General features: G+C 44.2%; 1 protein-coding gene across 2 annotated transcripts in view; it reads right to left on the minus strand.

Moving 5' to 3' along the window:
* Positions 1 to 24,617, minus strand: part of dbn1 (drebrin 1) — a 144,697-nt gene extending 120,080 nt beyond the window's left edge. For both annotated transcript variants that reach the window (XM_083763903.1, XM_083763902.1), the window contains exon 1: positions 24,367 to 24,617. In XM_083763903.1, the coding sequence (XP_083620029.1) occupies positions 24,367 to 24,452 (86 nt within the window). In that variant the 5' untranslated portion in view covers positions 24,453 to 24,617. The remainder of the gene's footprint in view (positions 1 to 24,366) is intronic.
* Positions 24,618 to 26,281: the final 1,664 nt, after the last annotated feature.

Genomic DNA, 26,281 nt, shown 5'->3' on the forward strand with positions numbered 1-26,281 from the left:
TTTTCATTATTATTACAGTAGAAGTATTTTTCTTATGAAAGCAGAGAGTCTTCTGTTTCATACGGTATATAGTATGTATAGGCCTTATTTTGTGAATATTTAGTTGTCAGTTCCTTGTCTTGTCTAAAATACTCTGAGGATTTCAGAAAATGCATGGACCTGAAGAACCATTATTCACAAAATAAGGCCTATAGCGACATGTACATACTATATACCGTATGAAACAGAAGACTCTCTGCTTTCATAAGAAAAATACTTCTACTGTAATAATAATAAAAATCACACCCATGTGAAGTGAGCAGTGCAATGTTGTGCAACATTGCACTGCTCACTTCACAGGGGTGTGATTTGTATTATTATTACAGTAGAAGTATTTTTCTTATGAAAGCAGAGAGTCTTCTGTTTCATACGGTATATAGTATGTACATGTCGCTATAGGCCTTATTTTGTGAATAATGGTTCTTCAGGTCCATGCATTTTCTGAAATCCTCTCTGGTGGGCGCAAGCTGCATTCAACAGCCAATTACTGACAAACTATACATGGGACCATGTGTATTTGTTTTCCTCCTAAAAGTAGACATTCAGGGCTTTCATTCAGTGTGTAGTATGTATATGATATTATTTGTGTTCATTTTTATATCTGTCTGTCAATGTCTGTCAACTTCAACCTTCCATATCTCTGCTGTTTTTTCAAAAGAGCAGCGTGCAGTGAAAAGCAGGTTTTAGAAAAAGGTCAATATCTCCAGAATGGAAGATGGTAGAATCATATATTTTTTTTTAAATTGAAGTGGACTAGTTTGGCTTCCTTTTGATTTATGCAATGTGCGATGTGCTATAAGAGGCCCCTCGCTGTGGGCCCCTAAAAAGTTAAAAAGTCCAATGTTAATCGCTTAGCAGAAGCAATCCTGAGTAGAATTTCAAAAGTTAGCAATCAATGTGTTAAAAGCGGCACTTCCCAAACCTTTTAGCCCCCGTGACCCCAACAGAGAAACTACATTGTTTTGCCCGGGACCCAACTTAGTGAAGATAGTAGTATAGTAGAAGCTATAGGCCTACATGTGGGACCAGGGCTCTAAAGTGTAGCGTGTTGTAGGGCCTTGCTGCACACACAGTAGAAGCTAAAGTTTAGCGTGTTGTAGGGCCTTGCTGCACACGCAGTAGAAGCTAAAGTTTAGCGTGTTGTAGGGCCTTGCTGCACACGCAGTAGAAGCTAAAGTTTAGCGTGTTGTAGGGCCTTGCTGCACACGCAGTAGAAGCTAAAGTGTAGCGTGTTGTAGGGCCTTGCTGCACACGCAGTAGAAGCTAAAGTTTAGCGTGTTGTAGGGCCTTGCTGCACACGCAGTAGAAGCTAAAGTGTAGCGTGTTGTAGGGCCTTGCTGCACACGCAGTAGAAGCTAAAGTGTAGCGTGTTGTAGGGCCTTGCTGCACACGCAGTAGAAGCTAAAGTGTAGCGTGTTGTGTAGGGCCTTGCTGCACACGCAGTAGAAGCTAAAGTGTAGCGTGTTGTAGGGCCTTGCTGCACACGCAGTAGAAGCTAAAGTGTAGCGTGTTGTAGGGCCTTGCTGCACACGCAGTAGAAGCTAAAGTGTAGCGTGTTGTAGGGCCTTGCTGTACACGCAGTAGAAGCTAAAGTGTAGCGTGTTGTAGGGCCTTGCTGCACACGTCTATACATCATGTGACACCCTCACACCAGGTTCAGTGGCTGCAATACTTTTCATATAGTTTATAGGAGAGACAGAAGAAGGACTCCTTCTTCTGTCTCTGATGAAAACTAAGCGAGCGATAGTAACGGTCTGCGCAAATCAGTGGCGCCTGCCTGGCAAGGCATGGGGGGACCTTTTTTGTGGGCGTTTGCATTGACCAGACTCAATCGGGGGGGGGGGGGGGGGACACACACTGTGTCAATACAATAAACAGGGCCAGGCGCCCCTGAGAAGGACAGCTATATTTCATACTGCATACATCTAAGACATGAGGTTAGACATATGCTGCTACAGGTTCACAAGGGGTTTCGCAACGTTCTCTCAACAACACCGAATGGATAACAACGACTAATAAGAAGACCAGACGATGAAGGCAGAGACACCTAAACGACCTAGTGGTTTTTTTTATAGCTAATGGATCTTCTAAAGAGCAGGTGGTACGGCTGCTACAAAACAGCCGCAGAATGTACAGGTATATACACCTTAAAAGCATGCTATATGCAGCATTCCAGCTTTGATGTCATTCTATATCCAAAGATGATGAACTCCTCCCCCCCCCCCCCCGCCGCCCCAGGACACATGGGTCCGGGGAGACGGTGGATGTGGCCGGAGGGGGGAGGGGGGGAACGTTTGATACCAGATCAGCTATACTCTGATTCTCCAAAAGCCACCCCCCCCCCCCCCCCCAGACCCTCTCCTTTGTGTCTGACTATACTGTGGTTTAACTTCAAACGGCTTCTGTCCACCTTTCATTTCTCCCCCTGCGGCGCACGGTTAAAGCATAATATATACACAATGCAACACCACACAGGAGAGAGAAGAAGTAACTGGTGGAAAGTAACTAAGTACATTTACTCAAGTACTGTAGTACTCGAGTAACATTTTGAGGTACTTTTACTTACTGGAGTATTTTCCATTTTCCAATACTTTGACTTCTACTTTCATCTGGGAACCAAATATTGTACTTTTACTCCAATACATTTATTTGAAAACATTAGTTACTATAGTTACTTTGTAGATTTGTGATTATTGCATAATGCATACATTAACCACTAAATTTCAGGCCATTTGAAAACATCCGATCAACAAGCTCACAATGCATCGCAATGTCACGCATTGTGAGCTTTGTAGATCTGCTATTTTCAAAATAATTTTCAACATTTGATAACTTGAAAAAGGGGAAATTCTGCATCTTGAGCACTTTTACCTTTGGTACTTTAAGTACATTTTGTTGCCAATACTTTTGTAATTTTACTCAAGTGCATTTTAAATTATTCTAACGTAGTATTTCTACATTGCAGTATTGATACTTTTACTTAAGGTAAAAGAAATACCACCACTGAAACGCATTGACCGGTTTTTAACGGGAACCCCTTTTGGTGTTTTAAGCATTATGTTATACTTTAGCTATTGAAAAATAGCAGATCTACAAGCTCGTAGCGCAGCTTGTAGGTCTGCTATTTTTGAAAAATGGTCCTCAGGTCTAAATGGGTTAACAGTGAGCTGTCCTCAGGCACGGAGCCAGGAGGGACTATAGGGAGAGAATTCCTATAACATGAGTCATCGTGACATTTTGGGACAGAGAAGTGATTAGTAGAAATGTATTGTTTATTGTAAACGCAGCAGGGCAGGAGTCTACGGCTGCCTTTAACACTAGGAAGTCTGAGCAGCCGTTCTGACCGAATTTGAAATTTCAACGTTTATTTTCTTAGCCCATGGAGTCCAGAGAAAGTTCCCCTTGCATGACTTTGTCTAAATATTCGGTTGAAATCATCTCTGTTTTTTTTTCCATTTGAAACATTTTGTAAATATGATTTTAGGCATATATCTCTTACTCAGTCTGACTATAATCGGCCCAATCGACCGCCGTCACCCTTTCTCCCCCTCTCGTCTTTTGTTTGCGCTGCTTGATAATGGTGTTAATGGTGATTCCCCGACATTTCCTTTTCACTTGATATCGTTTCGTAGAGAGCGCCTACACAACCGATTTATATACCAAATGAAAGCCCCAATTCCATAGTTTACATGGTATTTTGATTTTTTTTAAATGAGCAAAAAATGAGCGAGTTAGGGTGGTTATGGTGGTAGGGGTGGAGAAAAAAAAAGAACACACAAACGGACAGCTGGAGAAGACATTGTTGTTGTTGCTGCATTCCATGTCCAACGAATTAAATCATATACATTTGGCTGGTTAATTAACTTGGAATTTGTTTATTATTATTTATTTATTATTAAGATAATAGGAATATGAATACAATGATTATTATCATTGTTATTATTATTATTATTATTATTGAATGCTCGGTTAGACTCGACCCGACATTTACTTTCCATGAAGCGAGAACGCTTGCCGATGCGCGATACAAAATAAAAAGTGTTTGAATAATTCCAACCAGATAGACCTCCCGAACCGCTAAATGTTTTGTCAGTCAAAAGAACAGTTCTTTCTGCAAGCGACGTGGAACTTATGTAGGCATGCTGCTGTGGATTCATTTGTTCTGGCATATAGGCTCAATATCGCCAGCTCTTTGTCAGTCAAAAGAGTTCAGCCTGTCCGTCCTTCTTTATCTGTAAACTTTTTTTGCAGGCTTTCTATTTAGTGTCTATTTAGTGTGCAAGGCTTACATCCGGTAAGCCACTGTATGCGCTGACTTCCATACACAACACATACACGAACCGTATCCTCTCCTCACCGGATGTTGAATTCACAGTGCTAACGGCCGTATTATGAACGATGTTTTTTTATTCATTAAACTGATATAACAACATAACGTGGCTAATAATTGTTTATTTGGAATGTACTTTGGCTGGTAATTTAGGTAAATATAACGCGACTCACTTGTATAAGTAATTTACCGCGGACAGGCCGCATTTAATGCAATACATTGGCTTTAGTAATGTTGTTAGCTTATAATATTAGCAACTGTAAGCTAACGGCTGGAGGACTACGGACAATCCGGTCAATAACATCATTACACTTAAACATTAATACAATTATGTCATGTTTACATGCCTAGTCAAGCAGTCTGTACATCGCGTGGGGTGACATATATTAATTACATCGATAACACACAAGAAAAGACAAGTGATCTTGCTCTTTTGGAAGGAAAAATAACAACAAAAGGCAGCAACGTGACACTCTTCCATGGCTATGTTGCAATATAGTACTAACGGGCAACGGCAAAATATATATTTTTCACATGTATTATTAGTTTTATACATTTTAGGAGTGAAAACATGTGTTAAGAAACATATTATGATTTGATTCGTTGGAAATGGGATGCAGGCTTGAACAATGTCTTCTCCAGCTGGAGAGGGACGTGTGGGGGAGAGAGTGGCCAATCAAATCGCACCAAAAACACGGTCCCCTTGACCGTTCAGCCGACTGAGTAGTAGTGATTTTTTTTCAGACTTCGTAGTGTTAAAGAACATAACCATGATGGATTACAGGAGGAAACCAAATGGAACCGCATGTCTAAAACACTTTGATTTAAATTACTTAAGATATCTATCTATAAATGCACCAAGTCTCTCTCTCTCTGTGTGTGTGTGTGTGTGTGTGTGTGTGTGTGTGTGTGTGTGTGTGTGTGTGTGTGTGTGTGTGTGTGTGTGTGTGTGTGTGTGTGTGTGTGTGTGTGTGTGTGTGTGTCAAGGTTATAATAGTTAACTAAAACTAACTAAAAAAACTAAAACTAGAATTAAAAAAACATTTTAGTTAACTGAAACTAATAAAAAATAAAAATAAATTAGAAAATGATAACTAAACTGAAACTGTATTGTGTCCTCAAAACTAACTGAAATTATAGACAAAATACCCGTAGTTTTAGTTTTTATCAATATTTATATGCCTTTCGGATATTTATAATATAATTCATTAGATTAATTTCCTCATTTCTCCAACAACGGCAGTTTTCAGCACCGTACGGCAGCATGTAGCCACGCTAACCCTAAACCAAAGCACGAAAAAAACTAAAACTAAACTAAAACTAAGGGCAGATTCATACTCCTATTTTACCGCTGTTTAGGCGCTGTAGTGCCGAAATGATTTCGGCTCGTCAGACATTTTCAGTAGCACCGAAGAGCCGACTTTTGGACTGTACCCTCCCCCCCCCTGAACCTCAAAGGACGTCACATTGTAGGCTCTACAGCGCCGAACAGACTTTTATTCGGCTCTAAAATAGGAGTATGAATCGGCCCTAAGCGTTTCACCAAAATAAAAACTAACAACCCCGGTCTAAAAACTAACTAAAACTAACTGAATTAGAAAATAATATGACATCTGCATAGACTCCATAGTTGGGCAAGCCTGAGAAAGAACTCCATAAGTCCATATATGGGCATAAAAGGGACACATACATAATAACTGGGTGGGCCATGCATTTCCAACTTGCATCGTTCCAGGTAGGCCAGTGCCCCCCCCCCCCCCCCCGCTCTAGTAAGAATACCATATGAATAAACAATATGAATCAACAGGGCTACTTTATATTTCATGAATAATAAATGAATAAACATTCCTTACGTTTCAGTCTTTGGTTTAAGTGCCTATGATGTGGTTTATTGAAACATAATGCACTCTGTGCTGCGGATCGACTCTTTAATGTTTAAGAAGCAGGCACTCACTGGTATAGAGGCTATGCGCATGCTTAAAGTGAATGGCATATCGAGTGGCAAAGCAACATGCAAAGTGAGATTAACATTGTTTAACGTTGTTTAATGCAATCAGATAGGACATTTCTGTTTGGATGTATGGGCTGTCAAGGCCAGAAAGTCGTTTTTTTGCCACTCAGTAAGCGTTCCTGCATCATCATCATCCTGGTTTGATGATGATGTCCTGCATTCTTCTCTTCAACTGCAGCTGATCTGGTGTCTATTATATGACCTGATAATACAGAGGCTCTCACATCAGCATCAGGCGTGCGTGCGTGTGTGTGTGTGTGGGGGGGGGGGGGGGGTGTGTGTGTGTGTGTGTGTGTGTGTGTGTGTGTGTGTGTGTGTGTGTGTGTGTGTGTGTGTGTGTGTGTGTGTGTGTGTGTGTGTATTTTTCAATAGCTAAAGTATAACATAATGCTTAGTTAAAACACCAAAAGGGTCCGCTGCCCCCCCAGGTTGGCAGAGGAAGTGTAGCGCCCAGGATTACATTAGATAATTGGCACTGGGTGAAAAGAAGACTGGGTTACAAAATCGTGGGATAAAAATTTAGAAAAAAACAAAAACACCAAAAGGGGTTCCCGTCCAGAATGGGTTAAGCGACTCAATACAACAACAACACACACACACACACACACACACACACACACACACACACACACAGAGCAGGACAGATAGAGCCGGGTGAGTTATGATTACATGCCGGAAAGTGACATGAAGATCTGCAATTATGAGTTATTAGTAGTTAGTTATGATTATTTGTACTTCCAATTTCCAATACTTTTACTTCTACTCCACTATACATCCAAATGTTGTACTTTTACTGCACTACATTTATTTTAAAACTTTAGTTGCTAGTTAACTTTGTAGATTTGGATTATTATTACAAAACATAACACATAATTATACCACACAAAATAGCCGATCTACAAGCTCACAATGCGTCGCAATGACACGAATTCTGAGCTTGTGGATCGACTATTTTCAAAAGGTTTGTATAGACAATTGAAAGTACACTTTGATGCCAATACTTTTGTACTTTTTTTTTACTCAAGTACGTATGTTGAATTCAGGACGTTTACTTTCAACAGAGTACTTCAAGATTGCCGTATTGATTCTTTGAGTACTTTTTCCACCACTGCCTGCAGTGTCATGATGTTCTTAAAACACCGTTAATATTGTTCCATGTCCTCGTGTTGCACTACATCCATATGTCCGTCCCGCATACATGTGTTTAACTATAAACACATGCTTTTGTGGTTTGGTGGATTTGTTCCCCTTCCCTCTATGTATGCAGACGTACTTTCCTTCTTCGTGGCTCAGTGGATCGACCATGTGGATTTGTACCTTTGGACGTGTTTTTTTTTGTTGCCTAAAGCCATTCTGACTTGAGATCAGATTTAAAAAAATGTCTTCTACATCCTGACAGTTTTCTGAAAAGGCTATGTTTCTATGTCAGTCCTTCTTCGATTTTTCAAAAATAGCAGACCTACAAGCTCGTAGCGCGCCACTCGGTGGCGCGCTATGAGCTTGTAGATCTGCTATTTTTCAATAGCTAAAGCATAGCATAATGCTAACACCAAAAGGGGTTCCCACCCAAAATGGGCTAAAGCCCTAACCACACCAAAGGGTCACCACCATGCAACTCCTTGCGTCCAAACGGTAAAACCGCTAACGCTAAAACCGTCTGGACCCTTTGGTGTGGTTTGGGGCCATTGAATTCCACGCGTAGAATCACTAGGGAACAACGCGGGTCAACGTGCAACAGGACATATCGCATTCATTATGTTATGTTGTATAACTATTATTATTATTATCATCATCATTTGATTTTTTGCACTCACTGTATAGGACGTAGCATTTTCATAATGTGTGATTGGATTCAATGCCGTTAATGAGGCTGTTTTTTTCAAGGTTTGCAATGTTTAGTGTCGTTTTGTCCAGTCCATGTACGTAATTAGTTGTAATTAATTGTTTTATTGTTTACACATGTCACAATAATGATTGTATCTGTGTTGCAGGGAGCGCACATCTCAAGGAGTCTTTTTTCCTAATAACCCATTTCGGGAGGGAACCCCTGTTGGTGTTAGCCTTACGTTATGCTTTAGCTATTGAAAAATAGCAGATCTACAAGCTCATAGCGTGCCACCGAGTGGCGCGCTACGAGCTTGTAGGTCTGCTATTTTAGAAAAATTGAAGAACGACTGACATAGAAACATATGCTTTTTCAGGAAACTGTCAGGATGTAGAAGACATTTTTTTTATCTGATCTCAGGTCAAAATGGGTTTAAAGAAACTTGAATCGTCATCACACCGCAGGGACAACGCTAAAACCGTCTCCCTTTGGTGTGGTCAGGGCTTTATGCTATGATTGTGACATGTATCCGTGTTGCAGGGAGCGCACATCTCAAGGGGTCTTTTTTCCTAATAAAGAAACAGAGTGCGGACTACCTTTCCTATTGAGGACCTGCCGGTGGCGTTGCTAAATGGTACAGTGGTGCATTTATATAGCCTGAGACCAGAGACCAGATTCTACAAAATATCTTCTAAATCATGACAGTTTACCGACAAAACCTCATGTTTCTATATGTCAGTGGTTCTCAAACTATTGAGATAAGGAACCCCAGAATTGTATGTAATTGGCCACGGACCCCAATCTCAAAATATGTTGTTCCAGGAACGCCTCCAGAAGCAACGATTTGAGTTAAAAACGTTCGCTCTGAAAGAATATATATTCGAAAGATTCTGCGCCACATTTTCACGTTTTTTCAAAAATAGCTTAATGCTTAAAACACCAAAAGGGGTTCCCGTCCTGAATGGGTTAATCTAGGTGGGGGTCCCTGCTTCAGGGGTCTTCCTTACTAGTCTATAAAACATACAAATCCTATGTGTCTAGAGTGTATATATATTCTGGATGGGGATAAAGATGGCAGAGGGGACTTGTATAATTTTAATAGGACAACGGGGGGTGAGGGGGGGGGGTGTCCCTGCTTGTTGTTTGGGGTCAGCGCTGTTTAGGAAGCCGCTCCATTGTTCCGACCTCCTCAAGTGTGAAAAACGGGGGCAAAGCCTGAGCCCCCCCCCCCCCCCCCATCCCATCCCACTACGAACAGCCCCTCTGCTCCGTCCACCATAATGTCAGACATGCAGACATATGCAACATTAAACTAAACTCCCCTCGAGATGTTTTAACACCAAACCAAAGGCCACGTTATCCTTTAGCTTGATTGGCGGCTGCCAATCATTATTTTCAGCAAGACAGGGTGTGGGAGGATCAGTGATGTAAATAGGTTTTCAATGTAATGAGTCCCGGGATGCAGGGGTGGTCTTTTAGATGAGTCCCAGGATGCAGGGGTGGTCTTTAGATGAGTCCCAGGATGCAGGGGTGGTCTTTAGATGAGTCCCAGGATGCAGGGATGGTCTTTTAGATGAGTCCCAGGATGCAGGGGTGGTCTTTTAGATGAGTCTCAGGATGCAGGGGTGGTCTTTTAGATGAGTCCCAGGATGCAGGGGTGGTCTTTAGATGAGTCCCAGGATGCAGGGGTGGTCTTTAAGATGAGTCCCAGGATGCAGGGATGGTCTTTTAGATGAGTCCCAGGATGCAGGGGTGGACTTTTAGATGAGTCCCAGGATGCAGGGATGGTCTTTTAGATGAGTCCCAGGATGCAGGGATGGTCTTTTAGATGAGTCCGAGTCACATTTGATGAGTCCCACTTCAGCGACGTTATAAGAGTCATATTTTGTCATTATTTTTACAAATTGCAGCATTTAACTCACTTATATGGTTATAATGTGGTTATATTAATGTAGAAAACAGAAGGAATGATTATTATAACTAAAAATAACTAGCAATAACTAGCAAAACAAACTAGAATAAAAAAACAGTACAGTAGTGCGCGCCACCGAGTGGCACGCTACGAGATTGTAGGTCTGCTATTTTTGAAAAATCGTGAAAACGCGCCACAAAGACTTTTTTTTATTTCGACGTCAGGCCTAAATGGCTTAAATATAAACTGCGTTTTGGGATGCAAAATGCATCCTATTTTAATCTCTGCGGAGATACAGAGGATTTAAAAGCTGTTCCATATAGCTATTGTCACTAGTCTTGAGTGCCGAGCAAACGCCTAATTTATCTCGTGGTTTCTTGAGCCGGAAGGTTTGGGAACCGCCGATATAGAATGCTCAGCCCCGGCCGGCATTCATTTGCTGGGTTAGTCGAGTTCCCGTCCCGACTCCCAGCGATGAATGCGTGGGTTAATCAGTGGTTCATCAGTTAGTTACCCACAGCCTCTCATGCTGAGCTCAACAAAAGCTAGAGAATGACCAGGCGTGCGCGTGTGTGGTGGTCGGTCAGCTATTGAAAAATACCAGATCTACAAGCTCATAGCTCGCTACGAGTTTGTCTGCTATTTTTGAAAAGTCGTGAAAATGCGGCACAAATCTTTGAATATATATTCTTTCAGAAGACTTTTCTTCTTTTTTTTTTTCGACGTCAGGCCTAAATGGGTTAAACTAAATTGTGTTGTATATATTTAATTATATAACCTACTGTGAACAGCTTCACATAAAGTTCACCAAACTTTGCTACCACAGGGAAAACATGTACGTATGTTACTACTAGTTTATTTTAGGGTCCATTTGGTTCCATTTGTACACTCTCAGAGTTACAGACCCACAAGGGTCCATTTGGTTCATCAGTTAGTTACCCACAGCCTCTCATGCTGAGCTCAACAAAGCTACAAAATGACCAGGCGTGTGTGTGTGTGGTGGTCAGCCAGCCAGACAGCCACGTCGTCACCGATTGGCCGGTGAAGTGTTGCTCAGCACGTCATCAATCAATGCGTCGGCCTGTCAGAAACAGACCGTTTATTCTCCATATGCAGACCGCAGCCATCTTACCAGAGAAGTTAATGTCAAGGTGCTACCTATAGGTGCAACTTCCAATGACAGCCCATTCATGCAAACAGAAAAGTCCTCTCTGATTGTATTAAACAACGTCAAACTCACCAACATTGCAGCTGTACGGAAAGCTTGAATTATTCTCTTTCTATCCTGTGTTTGTTTCATAAAAAACCACTGTAGACATGTTATGAGCTACTTTGTGAACTTGCAGGTGATTATTCTTCTAAGTGCTGGAGTTTGGAAGTGCTCGTTAGATATCACTCAACTGCCCTGTGTAGCACCTGTTTTGAATTAGCACATAATGCAAGAGGCAGCAGGACATTGCTTTACTGAAAACGAGTGCATCTAAAACTCCTGACGGAAACATGGCCGCGGTCTGCAAACGGTCAATTGGTCCCACTGTGGACATTCAGTGTCCAGAGTCGCTAATGTTGTTTGTGAGCTTGTCGATCTGCTATTTTCGGATGCCGATGTTTAAGTGGTCAATATATTATCAGCCCTATAGGGCTGTTATGGCTGTAGCTATTCACAAAAGACAACCACAGTCAGTCAGCATCTGTTAAACATTGGTAACCGTTGTTTGACGTGCAGAGGCATATCAGTCCCTTCTGCCGTGAGGTCGCTCACAGACAGAGGCATATCAGTCCCTTCTGCCCCATGAGGTCGCTCACAGACAGAGGCATATCAGTCCCTTCTGCCGTGAGGTCGCTCACAGACAGAGTCATATCAGTCCCTTCTGCCCTGAGGACGCTCACAGACAGAGGCATATCAGTCCCTTCTGCCGTGAGGTCGCTCACAGACAGAGTCATATCAGTCCCTTCTGCCCTGAGGTCGCTCACAGACAGAGGCATATCGGTCCCTTCTGCCCCATGAGGTCGCTCACAGACAGAGGCATATCAGTCCCTTCTGCCCTGAGGACGCTCACAGACAGAGGCATATCGGTCCCTTCTGCCCTGAGGACGCTCACAGACAGAGGCATATCAGTCCCTTCTGCCCTGAGGTCTCTCACAGACAGAGGCATATCAGTCCCTTCTGCCCTGAGGTCTCTCACAGACAGAGGCATATCTGTCCCTTCTGCCCTGAGGACGCTCACAGACAGAGGCATATCAGTCCCTTCTGCCCTGAGGTCTCTCACAGACAGAGGCATATCAGTCCCTTCTGCCCTGAGGTCTCTCACAGACAGAGGCATATCTGTCCCTTCTGCCCTGAGGACGCTCACAGACAGAGGCATATCGGTCCCTTCTGCCCTGAGGACGCTCACAGACAGAGGCATATCGGTCCCTTCTGCCCCATGAGGTCGCTCACAGACAGAGGCATATCAGTCCCTTCTGCCCTGAGGACGCTCACAGACAGAGGCATATCGGTCCCTTCTGCCCTGAGGTCGCTCACAGACAGAGGCATATCAGTCCCTTCTGCCCCATGAGGTCGCTCACAGACAGAGGCATATCAGTCCCTTCTGCCCCATGAGGTCGCTCACAGACAGAGGCATATCGGTCCCTTCTGCCCCATGAGGTCGCTCACAGACAGAGGCATATCGGTCCCTTCTGCCTCATGAGGTCGCTCACAGACAGAGGCATATCGGTCCCTTCTGCCCCATGAGGTCGCTCACAGACAGAGACATATCAGTCCCTTCTGCCCCATGAGGTCGCTCACAGACAGAGGCATATCAGTCCCTTCTGCCCCATGAGGTCGCTCACAGACAGAGTCATATCGGTCCCTTCTGCCCCATGAGGTCGCTCACAGACAGAGGCATATCAGTCCCTTCTGCCCCATGAGGTCGCTCACAGACAGAGGCATATCAGTCCCTTCTGCCCCATGAGGACGCTCACAGACAGAGGCATATCGGTCCCTTCTGCCCTGAGGTCGCTCACAGACAGAGGCATATCAGTCCCTTCTGCCCCATGAGGTCGCTCACAGACAGAGGCATATCGGTCCCTTCTGCCCCATGAGGTCGCTCACAGACAGAGGCATATCAGTCCCTTCTGCCCCATGAGGTCGCTCACAGACAGAGGCATATCAGTCCCTTCTGCCCCATGAGGACGCTCACAGACAGAGGCATATCGGTCCCTTCTGCCCTGAGGACGCTCACAGACAGAGGCATATCAGTCCCTTCTGCCCTGAGGTCGCTCACAGACAGAGGCATATCAGTCCCTTCTGCCATGAGGTCGCTCACAGACAGAGGCAGCGCATGGTGCTTGCTGTGATTGGCCTGCAGCCACTGCCGCCATATCAGCTCAAGGGCCGATAACAGCTATTATCACCCTCTGTTGTCCTTTTAGCGCTCCCTTCATATAATGGGCAACAAAATGGAGAAGTACAGACAGACAATTGCAGTATGTAACGGAACATCAAACCTCAAATCGCACCTTCTTAAACTAAATCGTGTTGTATATATGTAAACATGTACATATGTTACTATTTTTATTTATTTATTTTACTCTTTGAATGCTCTTTCTTACACTCATGATTATATCCCTTTGTGTGCTGTGTTTTGTTGTTGTTATGCTATATCTCTATATGCTGCTGCATTGTCTGTAAGAGGAAGCCAAACAAACATAAGTTTTACTCTTACAGTATGTAACACAGTACAAGATGTACTGCGCCGTGCATTCCCCAAAACTTGCATCGTTCCCCTAGTTGACCGGTGTCCGTCTAAGTATAGCAAAATATGCAATGAGAGCAGTTTAAACAGTGCTCATGTTTGCCGAGAGCAAATCAGAGACAGATGTGGAACCAAAAGGCATGTCATCCCCAGACATCACTGATGGAGAGTGACGGTGGAAGAACGACAGCAACAATAAAATCCTCTCAGTGTCGATCCTAACTTTAACTGCACCGGAAACATGAACCCAACAACCGGGCTACAAAAAAGAAATTAAAAAACTATTCAGAGCTGATTGCCTGAAATTACATTAATCCGCATTTCTGGGCATATTATGACCTAATCATTACAGACAGATTGGTCTGTAAAAGCCAACAGTTATATATACTTTTGTTCAGGGTTCAAAACCGTGACTTCACCCGTTAAGTTATAAGTTCTCAAACTTCTTCGTGCCTATAGGAGGAGGAGGAGGAGGAGGAGGTGCTCCAAAATGATATGTGTACATTTAGGCCTTTTATGACCGCGGGCTCCCCCCGTCTAAAAATGTATTGTGCCAGGGGGGGGGGGGGGGGGGGGGGGGGAATCCTAGTCGGCTACTACTGTATATCCATATCTACTATCTTCTAAATCCTTCTTCTATTTTTTTTTTAAACGGCATGTTGCTATGCTTTCCTGGCTGCATGGTAGTGATGGGTTAAGTAAGTTACATGCCGAGAGCTAAAATGTACCCGTGCTATCGACCATTTTGTCAGAGAGCACTGCACTGCAGTGTGTGTGTGTGTGTGTGTGTGTGTGTGTGTGTGTGTGTGTGTGTGTGTGTGTGTGTGTGTGTGTGTGTGTGTGTGTGTGTGTTTGTGTGTGCGTGCGTGCGTGCGTGCGTGCGTGCGTGCGTGCGTGCGTGTGTGTGCGTGAGAGGAGGGGGGGGGGGGGGGGGGGGGCAGTGTGTTTACACATACTGAAACTAAAGTCTCCATATTTAGGTCAATATGACCTCAGTTTGAGACTATCGACTGGCAGCAGATGGCAGTGGGTTCACGTTACTACTGCACGCTGAGGCACCGACTGTGATATCTTTTTTTATTTTTAAAGGGGGGGGGGGGGGACATACTACTAGTGCTTTCTGAAATGACTAGTCTTACCCCATTTAGGACTGGGGATTCTTAAAATGAAGTCTTCTAAATGCTAAAAGTTTTCTGAAAAACCTATCCCAGCGGTTCTCAAAATGTGTCCTGTGTGAAGGACCCACAGAAGTATCTGTATTTTTGTTGTTTAAGGGACGCAAATATTTGAGTTAAAAACGTTCACTGTGAAAGAATATATATATATATATATATATATATATATATATATATATATATATATATACACACAGTATATATATTAAAAGATTTGCGGCCACATTTTCAAGGTTTTTCAAAAATAGCAGATCTACAAGCTCGGAGCGCAGCACTCGGTGCCACGCTAAATAGTAAAAGAAGACACATACAGATCTGCCATTTTACAACAGCTAAAGTATAACATAAATGCTTAAAACACCAGAAGGGGTTCCCGTTCTGAATGGATTAATTGTGCAGCGTCTTAAAACAGATGTCTGAAACGATGGCGTTTAGATTTTCAATCATGAAATGACACCTGAAGACAAGTGACTCGGTGATGAGGAGGAAATGGCTGTGGGTAGACTTCTTCCGTTATATACCCCGTGGCACTCACACACACACACAGTTACACGAACGCACGCACACACACACACACACAAACACACACACGTGTGTGATAAAGCAATTGTGTTGAATGACAGAAAATCTAACACAATCTAGCTCTAGTTGCAGCCCGTTCTGCTCTCGGCCCCCCAAATCAAAAGACGATATCGATATTTAAAATAAAGACGCCGCCCCCTCGGGTCCCGTTTACGTTTATAGAAAAGTGATAAATTGACACTGACCACATATTCCTTTCTTCCCACCTCGTCATTGTTTGACAGGTGGGTCTTAGATGAGATTCATCTGGCCACGTGCCCGGGCCAACACAAAGGAGGGCTTCTCTCTCACACATAAGACTGGAATGTCACCCCTCACCCCCTCACTCACACTCTCTTTCTCTCTCTCTCTCTCTCTCCTTCTGAATGTGCCTGGTTTTGTCCCTCGCTGCTTCACCATTACGTCTTAATAATTCAACAAAGACCCCATCAGCGGTGAATTCACCGGGGCTATAGCAGAACACACACACACACACACACACACACACTCTGGAACTCTGGCTTGCCTGACGCCATTTCCTCCAGGAGAGGAGAGGAATAGAGAGGGAGAGAGAGAGAGAGAGAGAGAGAGATAGAGATGAAGAGCCCTTTAACCCTTAAGACGTCAGGCCGATTCTACAAATGCCTTCTTCTAAATAAGCGGTTCGTCCCCAAATTGATACACCGCATACAGTATTTGGCCCGCGGACCCCCAACACGGAAAAGGTTGATCACCTGCACTGACATACTGTATAGAAACATGAGTTTCTCAGAAAACTGTTTAGATTAAGAAGCCTTTTTTGTCTTCCCAGAATCGTCCTCGGGTCTAAATGGGTTATAAAAGCACCTTTATTGAAGCGCTGACCACAACAATCTGAACTGGTTGGGTCATCGTTGTCCAGGAGGAGGAGGAGGAGGAGGAACTAACACCAAGGCTAAACTGAAACCATATCACATCGATTAAAGCCACCGAGAAAGAATGTATTGAAACTCCCAAAATAATTCACTGAGAGTGAGTGTGTGAGTGTGTGAGTGTGTGCGAGTGTGTGTGTGTGTGTGTGTGTGTGTGTGTGTGTGTGTGTGTGTGTGTGTGTGTGTGTGTGTGTGTGTGTGTGTGTGTGTGTGTGTGTGTGTGTGTGTGTGTGTGTGTGTGTGTGTGTGTGTGTGAGAGAGAGTGTGACAGAGAGAGAGAGAGAGAGAGAGAGAGATAGAGAGAGCTGACAGATTGACACGTCTCATCCGATAGCTACGCCCTAGCCTCTGTCCCAGGCTTACTCAGCTGTAAGGAGAAAAGCCTGGTCACAGCCTAAGACAGAGAGAAAAGCCTGGTCACAGCCTAAGACAGAGAGAAAAGCCTGGTCACAACCTAAGACAGAGAGAAAAGCCTGGTCACAGCCTAAGACAGAGAGAAAAGCCTGGTCACAGCCTAAGACAGAGAGAAAAGCCTGGTCACAGCCTAAGACAGAGGGAAAAGCCTGGTCACAACCTAAGGCAGAGAGAAAAGCCTGGTCACAGCCTAAGACAGAGAGAAAAGCCTGGTCACAGCCTAAGACAGAGAGAAAAGCCTGGTCACAACCTAAGGCAGAGAGAAAAGCCTGGTCACAGCCTAAGACAGAGAGAAAAGCCTGGTCACAGCCTAAGACAGAGAGAAAAGCCTGGTCACAGCCTAAGACAGAGAGAAAAGCCTGGTCACAGCCTAAGACAGAGGGAAAAGCCTGGTCACAACCTAAGACAGAGAGAAAAGCCTGGTCACAACCTAAGGCAGAGAGAAAAGCCTGGTCACAACCTAAGACAGAGAGAAAAGAGAAAAAAAAGAGAAAAGGCAGAGACGCTATCAGCGGAAGTGTCGGTCCGGAACATCCGTCGATGTATTTCCCCCCAGATAAGATATTATTCCGACCAATCACAACACTTAGAATGTTAACTGATTTGTAAACCGTCAACGTCATTTCCTTGAACGCTATACTTCCGCCAAAATCCTGCAACTGAATCCATCCATAGCAATGGATCCGTCTACAGCGTAGTAGGTCTCGCCCAGCGCGGCTACGCCCTCTCTTCCAGAGTGGCTGAAAGCGGCCGGCAGGCCTCCAGTAAACCCAGCTATATAAACCATGGGGTCTCCTCAGGGGTAAAAGGAAGGGACTAACAGGCCCCAGGGGGTCCTTCTCTTGTCTCTGGAGGGGGTCCTCAGATAAATGACTGATAGCTTGACACGCCTAATGCGTGTCAAATTGAGGGGGGGGGGGGCTTTGAAATTAAAGAAAATCACGGTGTATAATAAAACCCAGGGGAAAGGTTTCTAGTGTTCTATATAAACCTCAGGATGGGGTCAGGGGGGAGACCCCCAGGGGGTCCTTGAGGAGGGGATGCTCAGCAAAATGAGGATCAATCTAAACATCATGCACCGTTTTATTCTTCGTCTGTTCGAACATCTAACAAGCTCCCTCCAGTCACGCTGTGAGCTTATGTAGGAATAAGAAAAGCTAGTTTCAAAGAATGTTGACAAATCATCAACATGATTTGTCATCCCTGGCAAAAAGATAATGTTTTCAAATGGGGGTCCAGCTACATGTACAGTATATCAATTTGGGGGTCTTTGACATGAAAAGGTTTCAGAATATGTTCATATGAACTATGAACCCCGTGGACTGACACCACAGGATCGTATAGCCTGATTTATACTTGGTTGCGTGCCGGGCACTGCCGGCGTCTTGCACACAGACAATACCAGATCTACAAGCTGACGTGTCACACTTGGACAGAATGGACACCATATGAGCCTGTTGTATTATACTGTATATCGACTATTTTTCGGTGTGATACACTTTCTTTCTTTTTCCTTTCTTTGTTCAGGGAAGCCCATTGAGAGCCTGCTCTCTTTTGAACACGATGTGAAACCAAGTAGAAATGAGACTTAAACCAGTGAAATGATTATAGTATTGTATAAATGAGAGGGGGGGGGGTCCCCAGATTACAGTGAAGTACACGAATACAGAGATAATACGTACAAGAATACAGAAAGAAAGAAAGAAAGAAAGAAAGAAAGAAAGAAAGAAAGAAAGAAAGAAAGAAAGAAAGAAAGAAAGAAAGAAAGAAAGAAAGAAAGAAAGAAAGAAAGAAAGAAAGAAAGAAAGAAAGAGAAAGAAAGAAAGAAAGAAAGAAAGAAAATGACTGCATCCACAGAAATCAACCAACTATAAATACTACTAGTCAAACATTGGCCAAATTGTCAAATAATATAAGAAAGACGAACAAAGGTTCTACAAGCTCACGACGCCTCGCGAGTCGCAACTCAGAACAGAGTCACACCGTAATGCCTCAACTCAGAACAGAGTCACACCGTAATGCCTCAACTCAGAACAGAGTCAAACCGTAATGCCTCAACTCAGAACAGAGTCACACCGTAATGCCTCAACTCAGAACAGTCACACCGTAATGCCTCAACTCAGAACAGTCACACCGTAATGCCTCAACTCAGAACAGAGTCACACCGTAATGCCTCAACTCAGAACAGAGTCACCATGCCTCATGCCTTAATCATGCTGCTGATATTTTCATATTGTCAAGGTGGTGCACTGTTTTCATATTGCTGGATAACGAAGATAATATTAATGTATTGATAATAATCATAGGCCTATGTTATTTTAAAAGAATAACCTTTTTATCATAGACATATAGGCCTAAATGCCTGCAAACATATTTTCATTAACCATTTTCTTTATTCATCCATGAATTTAAAAATAATTTAACAAACTGTCCTTGCAGGGAGGTGACAGCCTGCAGTCACTTGATACAGTCTGTTCCTAGCGAAAATTCAGCAGCAGCGTTTTGACCTACAGTCTATGGTTTTGACTGGCTTCTTGTAGTTAGTTGATTCTTCATATATCCAAATGAGTGAAACGGCCGGGATGATTTGTTTATTTTTCAAACAGTTCTTTATGAGGTGATCTGAAAAAACCCTATGGTGATTACAATGCAAATAAAAAGTACATAAACCCGCGGACCTATAGCGCCCTCTACCGATATTGACGTCAGAGTCGGTGCTCCCCATACAGGGAGTATTGTCCGAAATCATCACTATAGAGTCCACTAGAGTCTGGATCCCCGTATAGGGAGTAGGGGGTAGGGAACAACCCTAGCAATTTGAACGCAGCCCGAGTCCATGTGTACACTCTACACTCTCCACACTCTACACTCTCCATTTGTACACTCTACACTCTCCATTTGTACACTCTACACTCTCCACACTCTACACTCTCCATTTGTACACTCTACACTCTCCATTTGTACACTCTACACTCTCCACACTCTACACTCTCCATTTGTACACTCTAAACTCTCCATTTGTACACTCTACACTCTCCACACTCTACACTCTCCATTTGTACACTCTACACTCTCCATTTGTACACTCCACACTCTCCACACTCTACACGCTCCATTTGTACACTCTCCACTCTCCGAGTCTCCATGTGTACACTCCACACTCTCCACACTCTACACTCTCCATTTGTACACTCTACACTCTCCACACTCTACAGTACACTCTCCATTTGGAGGAGCCTATCTGTATCTGTATCATAGGGCCATAATGAGGCCCACAGGGCAGGAGTAGCCTATCTCCTGTTTCTGTATCATAGGGCCATAATGAGGCCCACAGGGCAGGAGGAGCCTATCTCCTGTTTCTGTATCATAGGGCCATAATGAGGCCCACGGGGCAGGAGGAGCCTATCTCTGTATCATAGGGCCATAATGAGGCCCACGGGGCAGGAGGAGCCTATCTCCTGTTTCTGTATCATAGGGCCATAATGAGGCCCACGGGGCAGGAGGAGCCTATCTCCTGTTTCTGTATCATAGGGCCATAATGAGGCCCACGGGGCAGGAAGAGCCTATCTCCTGTTTCTGTATCATAGGGCCATAATGAGGCCCACGGGGCAGGAAGAGCCTATCTCCTGTTTCTGTATCATAGGGCCATAATGAGGCCCACGGGGCAGGAGGAGTCTATCTCCTGTATCTGTATCATAGGGCCATAATGAGGCCCACGGGGCAGGAGGAGTCTATCTCCTGTATCTGTATCATATGGCCATAATGAGGCCCACTGGGCAGGAGGAGTCTATCTCCTGTATCTGTATCATAGGGCCATAATGAGGCCCACGGGGCAGGAGGAGTCTATCTCCTGTATCTGTATCATAGGGCCATAATGAGGCCCACGGGGCAGGAGGAGTCTATCTCCTGTATCTGTATCATATGGCCATAATGAGGCCCACTGGGCAGGAGGAGTCTATCTCCTGTATCTGTATCATAGGGCCATAATGAGGCCCACGGGGCAGGAGGAGTCTATCTCCTGTATCTGTATCATATGGCCATAATGAGGCCCACTGGGCAGGAGGAGTCTATCTCCTGTATCTGTATCATATGGCCATAATGAGGCCCACTGGGCAGGAGGAGTCTATCTCCTGTATCTGTATCATATGGCCATAATGAGGCCCACTGGGCAGGAGGAGTCTATCTCCTGTATCTGTATCATAGGGCCATAATGAGGCCCACGGGGCAGGAGGAGTCCATCTCCTGTATCTGTAGCGTGAGGCAGCTTGATGTACAAGTGAGTACACCCAAAAAAAATAAAAAATAAAGCAGGGCTCGCAACTCACTTTCAGATGCTCCAAACTTTATTATATACGACGTTTTTCGACCTTGCGGTCTTTGTCAAGTATTATATAGCGTGAGGTCGAAAGTTCGAAACGTCGTATATTTTCTGCCTGCCTGTCGCAAAAAATTTGGAGCATCTGAAAGTGAGTTGCGAGCCCCTGCTTTATTTTTATTGTTTACTGTTTCTACTGTTTTGGCTCAGCACCAATGGAGGATGTGCGATACTTTTCTTCTTACCCTGAAAGTTTAACCAAGTGAGTACACCCCCTGGACATGATGTCAGTACAAGTACACCCCCTGCACATGACGTACAAGTACACCCACCCCCTGGACATGACGTACAAGTACACCCCCTGGACATGACGTACAAGTACACCCCCTGGACATGACGTACAAGTACACCCCCTGGACATGACGTACAAGTACACCCCCTGGACATGACGTACAAGTACACCCCCTGGACATGACGCTAGCATGTCGCAGGGACTTACCCCACAACCCAAGCCTTTCTTACAAGCCATTGTACAGGGACGTGCACACATAGACATCAAAGGGGGCTTCAGCCCATGCCCTTTTACCCCTCTGTAAAACAACTGAACCTTCAAGACCACGAATGAAGCAATTTACTACTACCTGGTGAAAGAAATGGAAACGCCACTCCTTTCCTTTCCATGCCGGAAGGCAGCATTCAGGAGATTTTTTGTTTCTTTTTCCGAAGTCTCCTGAACTTGAACGCAGTATATGTTGCGTTGAACAAATTTGTTCAAGAAAGAAATCCATGTCGTATACACCGCATCTCCACTAGCTAAAGAGTGCTGGGTTGCTTGTAGATCTGATATTTTTGTCAAAAAGTGGTCCTCTTTTGTCCAAAAAGGGCCCCTGCCCCTCTAAACACTCTCTGCACGTCCCTGGCATTGTATAAACCAGTGGAAAGACTATCGTTGTATAAACCACTGAGAAGAATGGTTTCCAGGTGCACTGTGACTGCACACAGCGCGGAAGCCTGCACCGCTGCACGGAGAGCACAGCACTCTTCCTCCTCCTCCTCCTCCTCCCGTTGCACAATCTAATGTTTGTCCAAAACAAGTGACCGACCGGCGTGCCGTATAGTGCACTGTCTACTACAGCACAGTACAGTATGGGTAGACGGTCATCCGGTCAGCCTGCAGGTTCACCAGATAAAGACCTGCTCATATCTCACGTATATATATATTTATCTGATGTCTGACCCCCTCTAAAAAGGAAAAACACTAGGGGCTCCATTGTCGTCACCGCTAAACCCCTAAACTACTTTTTACTGTTTTGCAAAACATTTTTGAATAGTTAAAATGGCCAGTCTACAAGCTCACAACGTGCCAATGTAGATTGGCTAGTTGAAGTATTCAAAAATGGAGCCCTATGACTCCAGCTTTTATGCTTTTTTTAAAAAGCCTCATTTATGCTTATGTAGTTCCATGCCAGGCTGTGTATCTGCATCTAAAAAAATCACACCCGTGTGAAGTGAGGGGCGCTAATATAATAAAGTCTAACTCATGTTGATTAGGTGACGTGTAATGGTGATGTAAAACAAACGGTGCAAACACAAACATTAAACGCCATTAACAATAAAGAGACAACATGACGTAATGATCCCAATATGACGTGAATTTTCCCTTCCCGTTCCAGCTTTTAAAACAAACATTGAACTAAAAACAAGTAGCCCCTCAAAAAATACAAAATAGCAGATCTACAAGCTCACGTGTCGCAGTGTGATGCGTTGTGAGCTTGTAGATCTGTTTTTTTAACGTTGTGCGAGAGTGCAAGATAAGTAATACATCAGGTTGTAAAATGACCGGTTTAAACGTGATATGGAAAAACGAGTACAGATACAGTACAGTACAGATCAGCATGATAGCTTTTCCACATGTACGGTAGCACAAGTTACAGCCAGCTCGCCCACCTTGTTTTGTAGGTATAGGCTGTAGCAGTTGGTTCCCAAAGTGGGGTCCGGGGCCCCCCAGGGGTCCTTGAGGGAGTTCCAGGGGGTCCTCGCCGGCTAATTGATAGTTTGGAACCAAATGGACCCTTATGGGTCTGTAACTCTGATAGTGTACAAATGGAAGGCATGTCTCTTCAAATGTGCGGTTCGCGGGGCTAATTCGTGTCAATTTGGGGGTCCTTGACATGGAAAAGAGTTTGGGAACCACTGCGACAGGCTATAGGATAGGCCTAACTACATTATGCGATAACATTTTCATTTGAATCCAGAAGGCAACTTCTTTGACGAGAATAAATCTATATTTAAGCGGAACAAAAAGTGAAAGAAGTTGGTGGTTTCCTTTTGTGGAGTGTGTCCGGAGAGCCACGAGTTGGTGGTGGTGGTAAGCCCCTACTAGCCTACTTTCTCTCTCTGTGTATTCTCTGGTGGCTGTGTGTGTGTGTGTGTGTGTGTGTGTGTGTGTGTGTGTGTGTGTGTGTGTGTGTGTGTGTGTGTGTGTGTGTGTGTGTGTGTGAGAGAGAGAGGGATGGGAGGGATGCTGCTGCATGTACATGCACGCACACGTGCACGCCGGTGAGGTGGAAAGGGGAGGGGCTAAGGGGGGGTACTCCCTGCATCCGTCCTCCTTCCATCCTCCCTCTGTCCTTCTTCTTGCCCCTTACATATTTCCATCAGTGCATGTGTGTGTCAGTGTCAGTGTGTGTGTGTGTGTGTGTGTGTGTGTGTGTGTGTGTGTGTGTGTGTGTGTGTGTGTGTGTGTGTGTGTGTGTGTATGTCCTCTCGACAGCAGCTAGCTCCATCAGATCACACCATTATTCCTGCACGCACGTGCGCGCGCGCACGGCGCGCAACACGCGCACTACAGGACACACACACACCCTTGCATAAGCACAGCTTGAACCAACGTAAGCGCAGCAACAAAATAAACCCACAAAACACTCCAAAAAGCAACCAAAGCAAAGGGGGGAAACAAAAGAGAGAGAGAGAGAGAGAGAGAGAGAGAGAGAGCAGAGGGGAGGAGAGAGAAGGAGAAGGCAAGGAGAAAGAGTGAGAGAGGAGAGGAAGAGGATAGCGAGAGAGCGAAGAGAAAGATAAAGTGAGAGAGAGAGAGAACGCTGAGAGATGCTCTCTCTCTGTCTGTCTCACTCACCAGTCAGTGTCGGTGGTTTCGTCGATGACTTGCTGGTAGGCAGTGAGCAGCAGCAGTCTGTTGTTCTGGAGGTTCACAGGCATCATGGTGCATCCAGTCTGTGTTCTGTCCCAGCTAGAGCCCCCGAAACACCGTAAATACAGACACCTAGAGCCCTGAAACACCGTCAATACAGACACCTAGAGCCCCGAAAAAACACCGTTAATACAGACACGAGAGAGACTGACTGACTGCAGAGTGGACTGACTGACTGACTGACTGGAGAGTGAGAGAGATGAGAGAGAGAGAGAGAGAGAGAGAGAGAGAGAGAGAGAGAGAGAGGAGGAGGAGGAGGAGAGAGAGAGGCTCTGAGTGGCTCTCAGACAAAGGAGGGAGGGAGCGCCGGGCGGAGAGCGTATGGGTCCTAGTGCCGATTCAAAGGTTATTTATTACTGGGTGTGAGATTGAGATTGAACTGATTTTGATTTTTTTAATACTTTGTTAGGATACCAGAGAACTCGCCAGTTGTTGAGAGGATATTTGTTTAGTTTAGAGTTTACACTATGGGCGCGTTCAGAAATAGCGCACTGAGCAATGCAAACTAATAGTCGAGGGAGGGAGTGCGCTCCAGTGCGGTATTTATGCGCCCTAGATGAAGTAGGAATGCTAAAGTTTAAACACCAAAGTACCGAAACAATGTAATTAATTAGTATTAATATATTAATATCCTGAAATTGTTTTTTTTTATCATTATCTAGCTGATTTAATTGCACAAAATAATTTGATCACTTTGGAAATGAACTATAGGCCTACCATCTGTGAGTTTGACATAATATACTACACTGATGAAGAAATAACGATGAAGACAGCATGTTAGCATAACGATGAAGACACTGGTGAAGACAGCATGTTAGCATAACGATGAAGACAGCATGTTAGCATAACGATGAAGACAGCATGTTAGCATAACGATGAAGACAGCATGTTAGCATAACGATGAAGACACTGGTGAAGACAGCATGTTAGCATAACGATGAAGACACTGGTGAAGACAGCATGTTAGCATAACGATGAAGACATAACGATGAAGACACTGGTGAAGACAGCATGTTAGCATAACGATGAAGACACTGATGAAGACAGCATGTTAGCATAACGATGAAGACACTGATGAAGACAGCATGTTAGCATAACGATGAAGACATAACGATGAAGACAGCATGTTAGCATAACGATGAAGACAGCATGTTAGCATAACGATGAAGACACTGGTGAAGACAGCATGTTAGCATAATGATGAAGACACTGATGAAGACAGCATGTTAGCATAACGATGAAGACACTGGTGAAGACAGCATGTTAGCATAACGATGAAGACACTGATGAAGACAGCATGTTAGCATAACGATGAAGACATAACGATGATGACAGCATGTTAGCATAACGATGAAGACAGCATGTTAGCATAACGATGATGACAGCATGTTAGCATAACGATGAAGACAGCATGTTAGCATAACGATGATGACAGCATGTTAGCATAACGATGAAGACAGCATGTTAGCATAACGATGAAGACATAACGATGATGACAGCATGTTAGCATAACGATGAAGACATAACGATGAAGACATAACGATGATGACAGCATGTTAGCATAACGATGAAGACATAACGATGAAGACATTGAAGAAGACAGCATGTTAGCATAACGATGAAGACATTGAAGAAGACAGCATGTTAGCATAACGATGAAGACAGCATGTTAGCATAACGATGAAGACAGCATGTTAGCATAACGATGAAGACATTGAAGAAGACAGCATGTTAGCATAACGATGAAGACATTGAAGAAGACAGCATGTTAGCATAACGATGAAGACACTGATGAAGACAGCATGTTAGCATAACGATGAAGACACTGGTGAAGACAGCA

This window comes from Protomyctophum parallelum (assembly GCF_964188405.1).
Source record: "Protomyctophum parallelum genome assembly, chromosome: 1".
In the NCBI taxonomy this organism is placed as follows: Eukaryota; Metazoa; Chordata; class Actinopteri; order Myctophiformes; family Myctophidae; genus Protomyctophum; species Protomyctophum parallelum.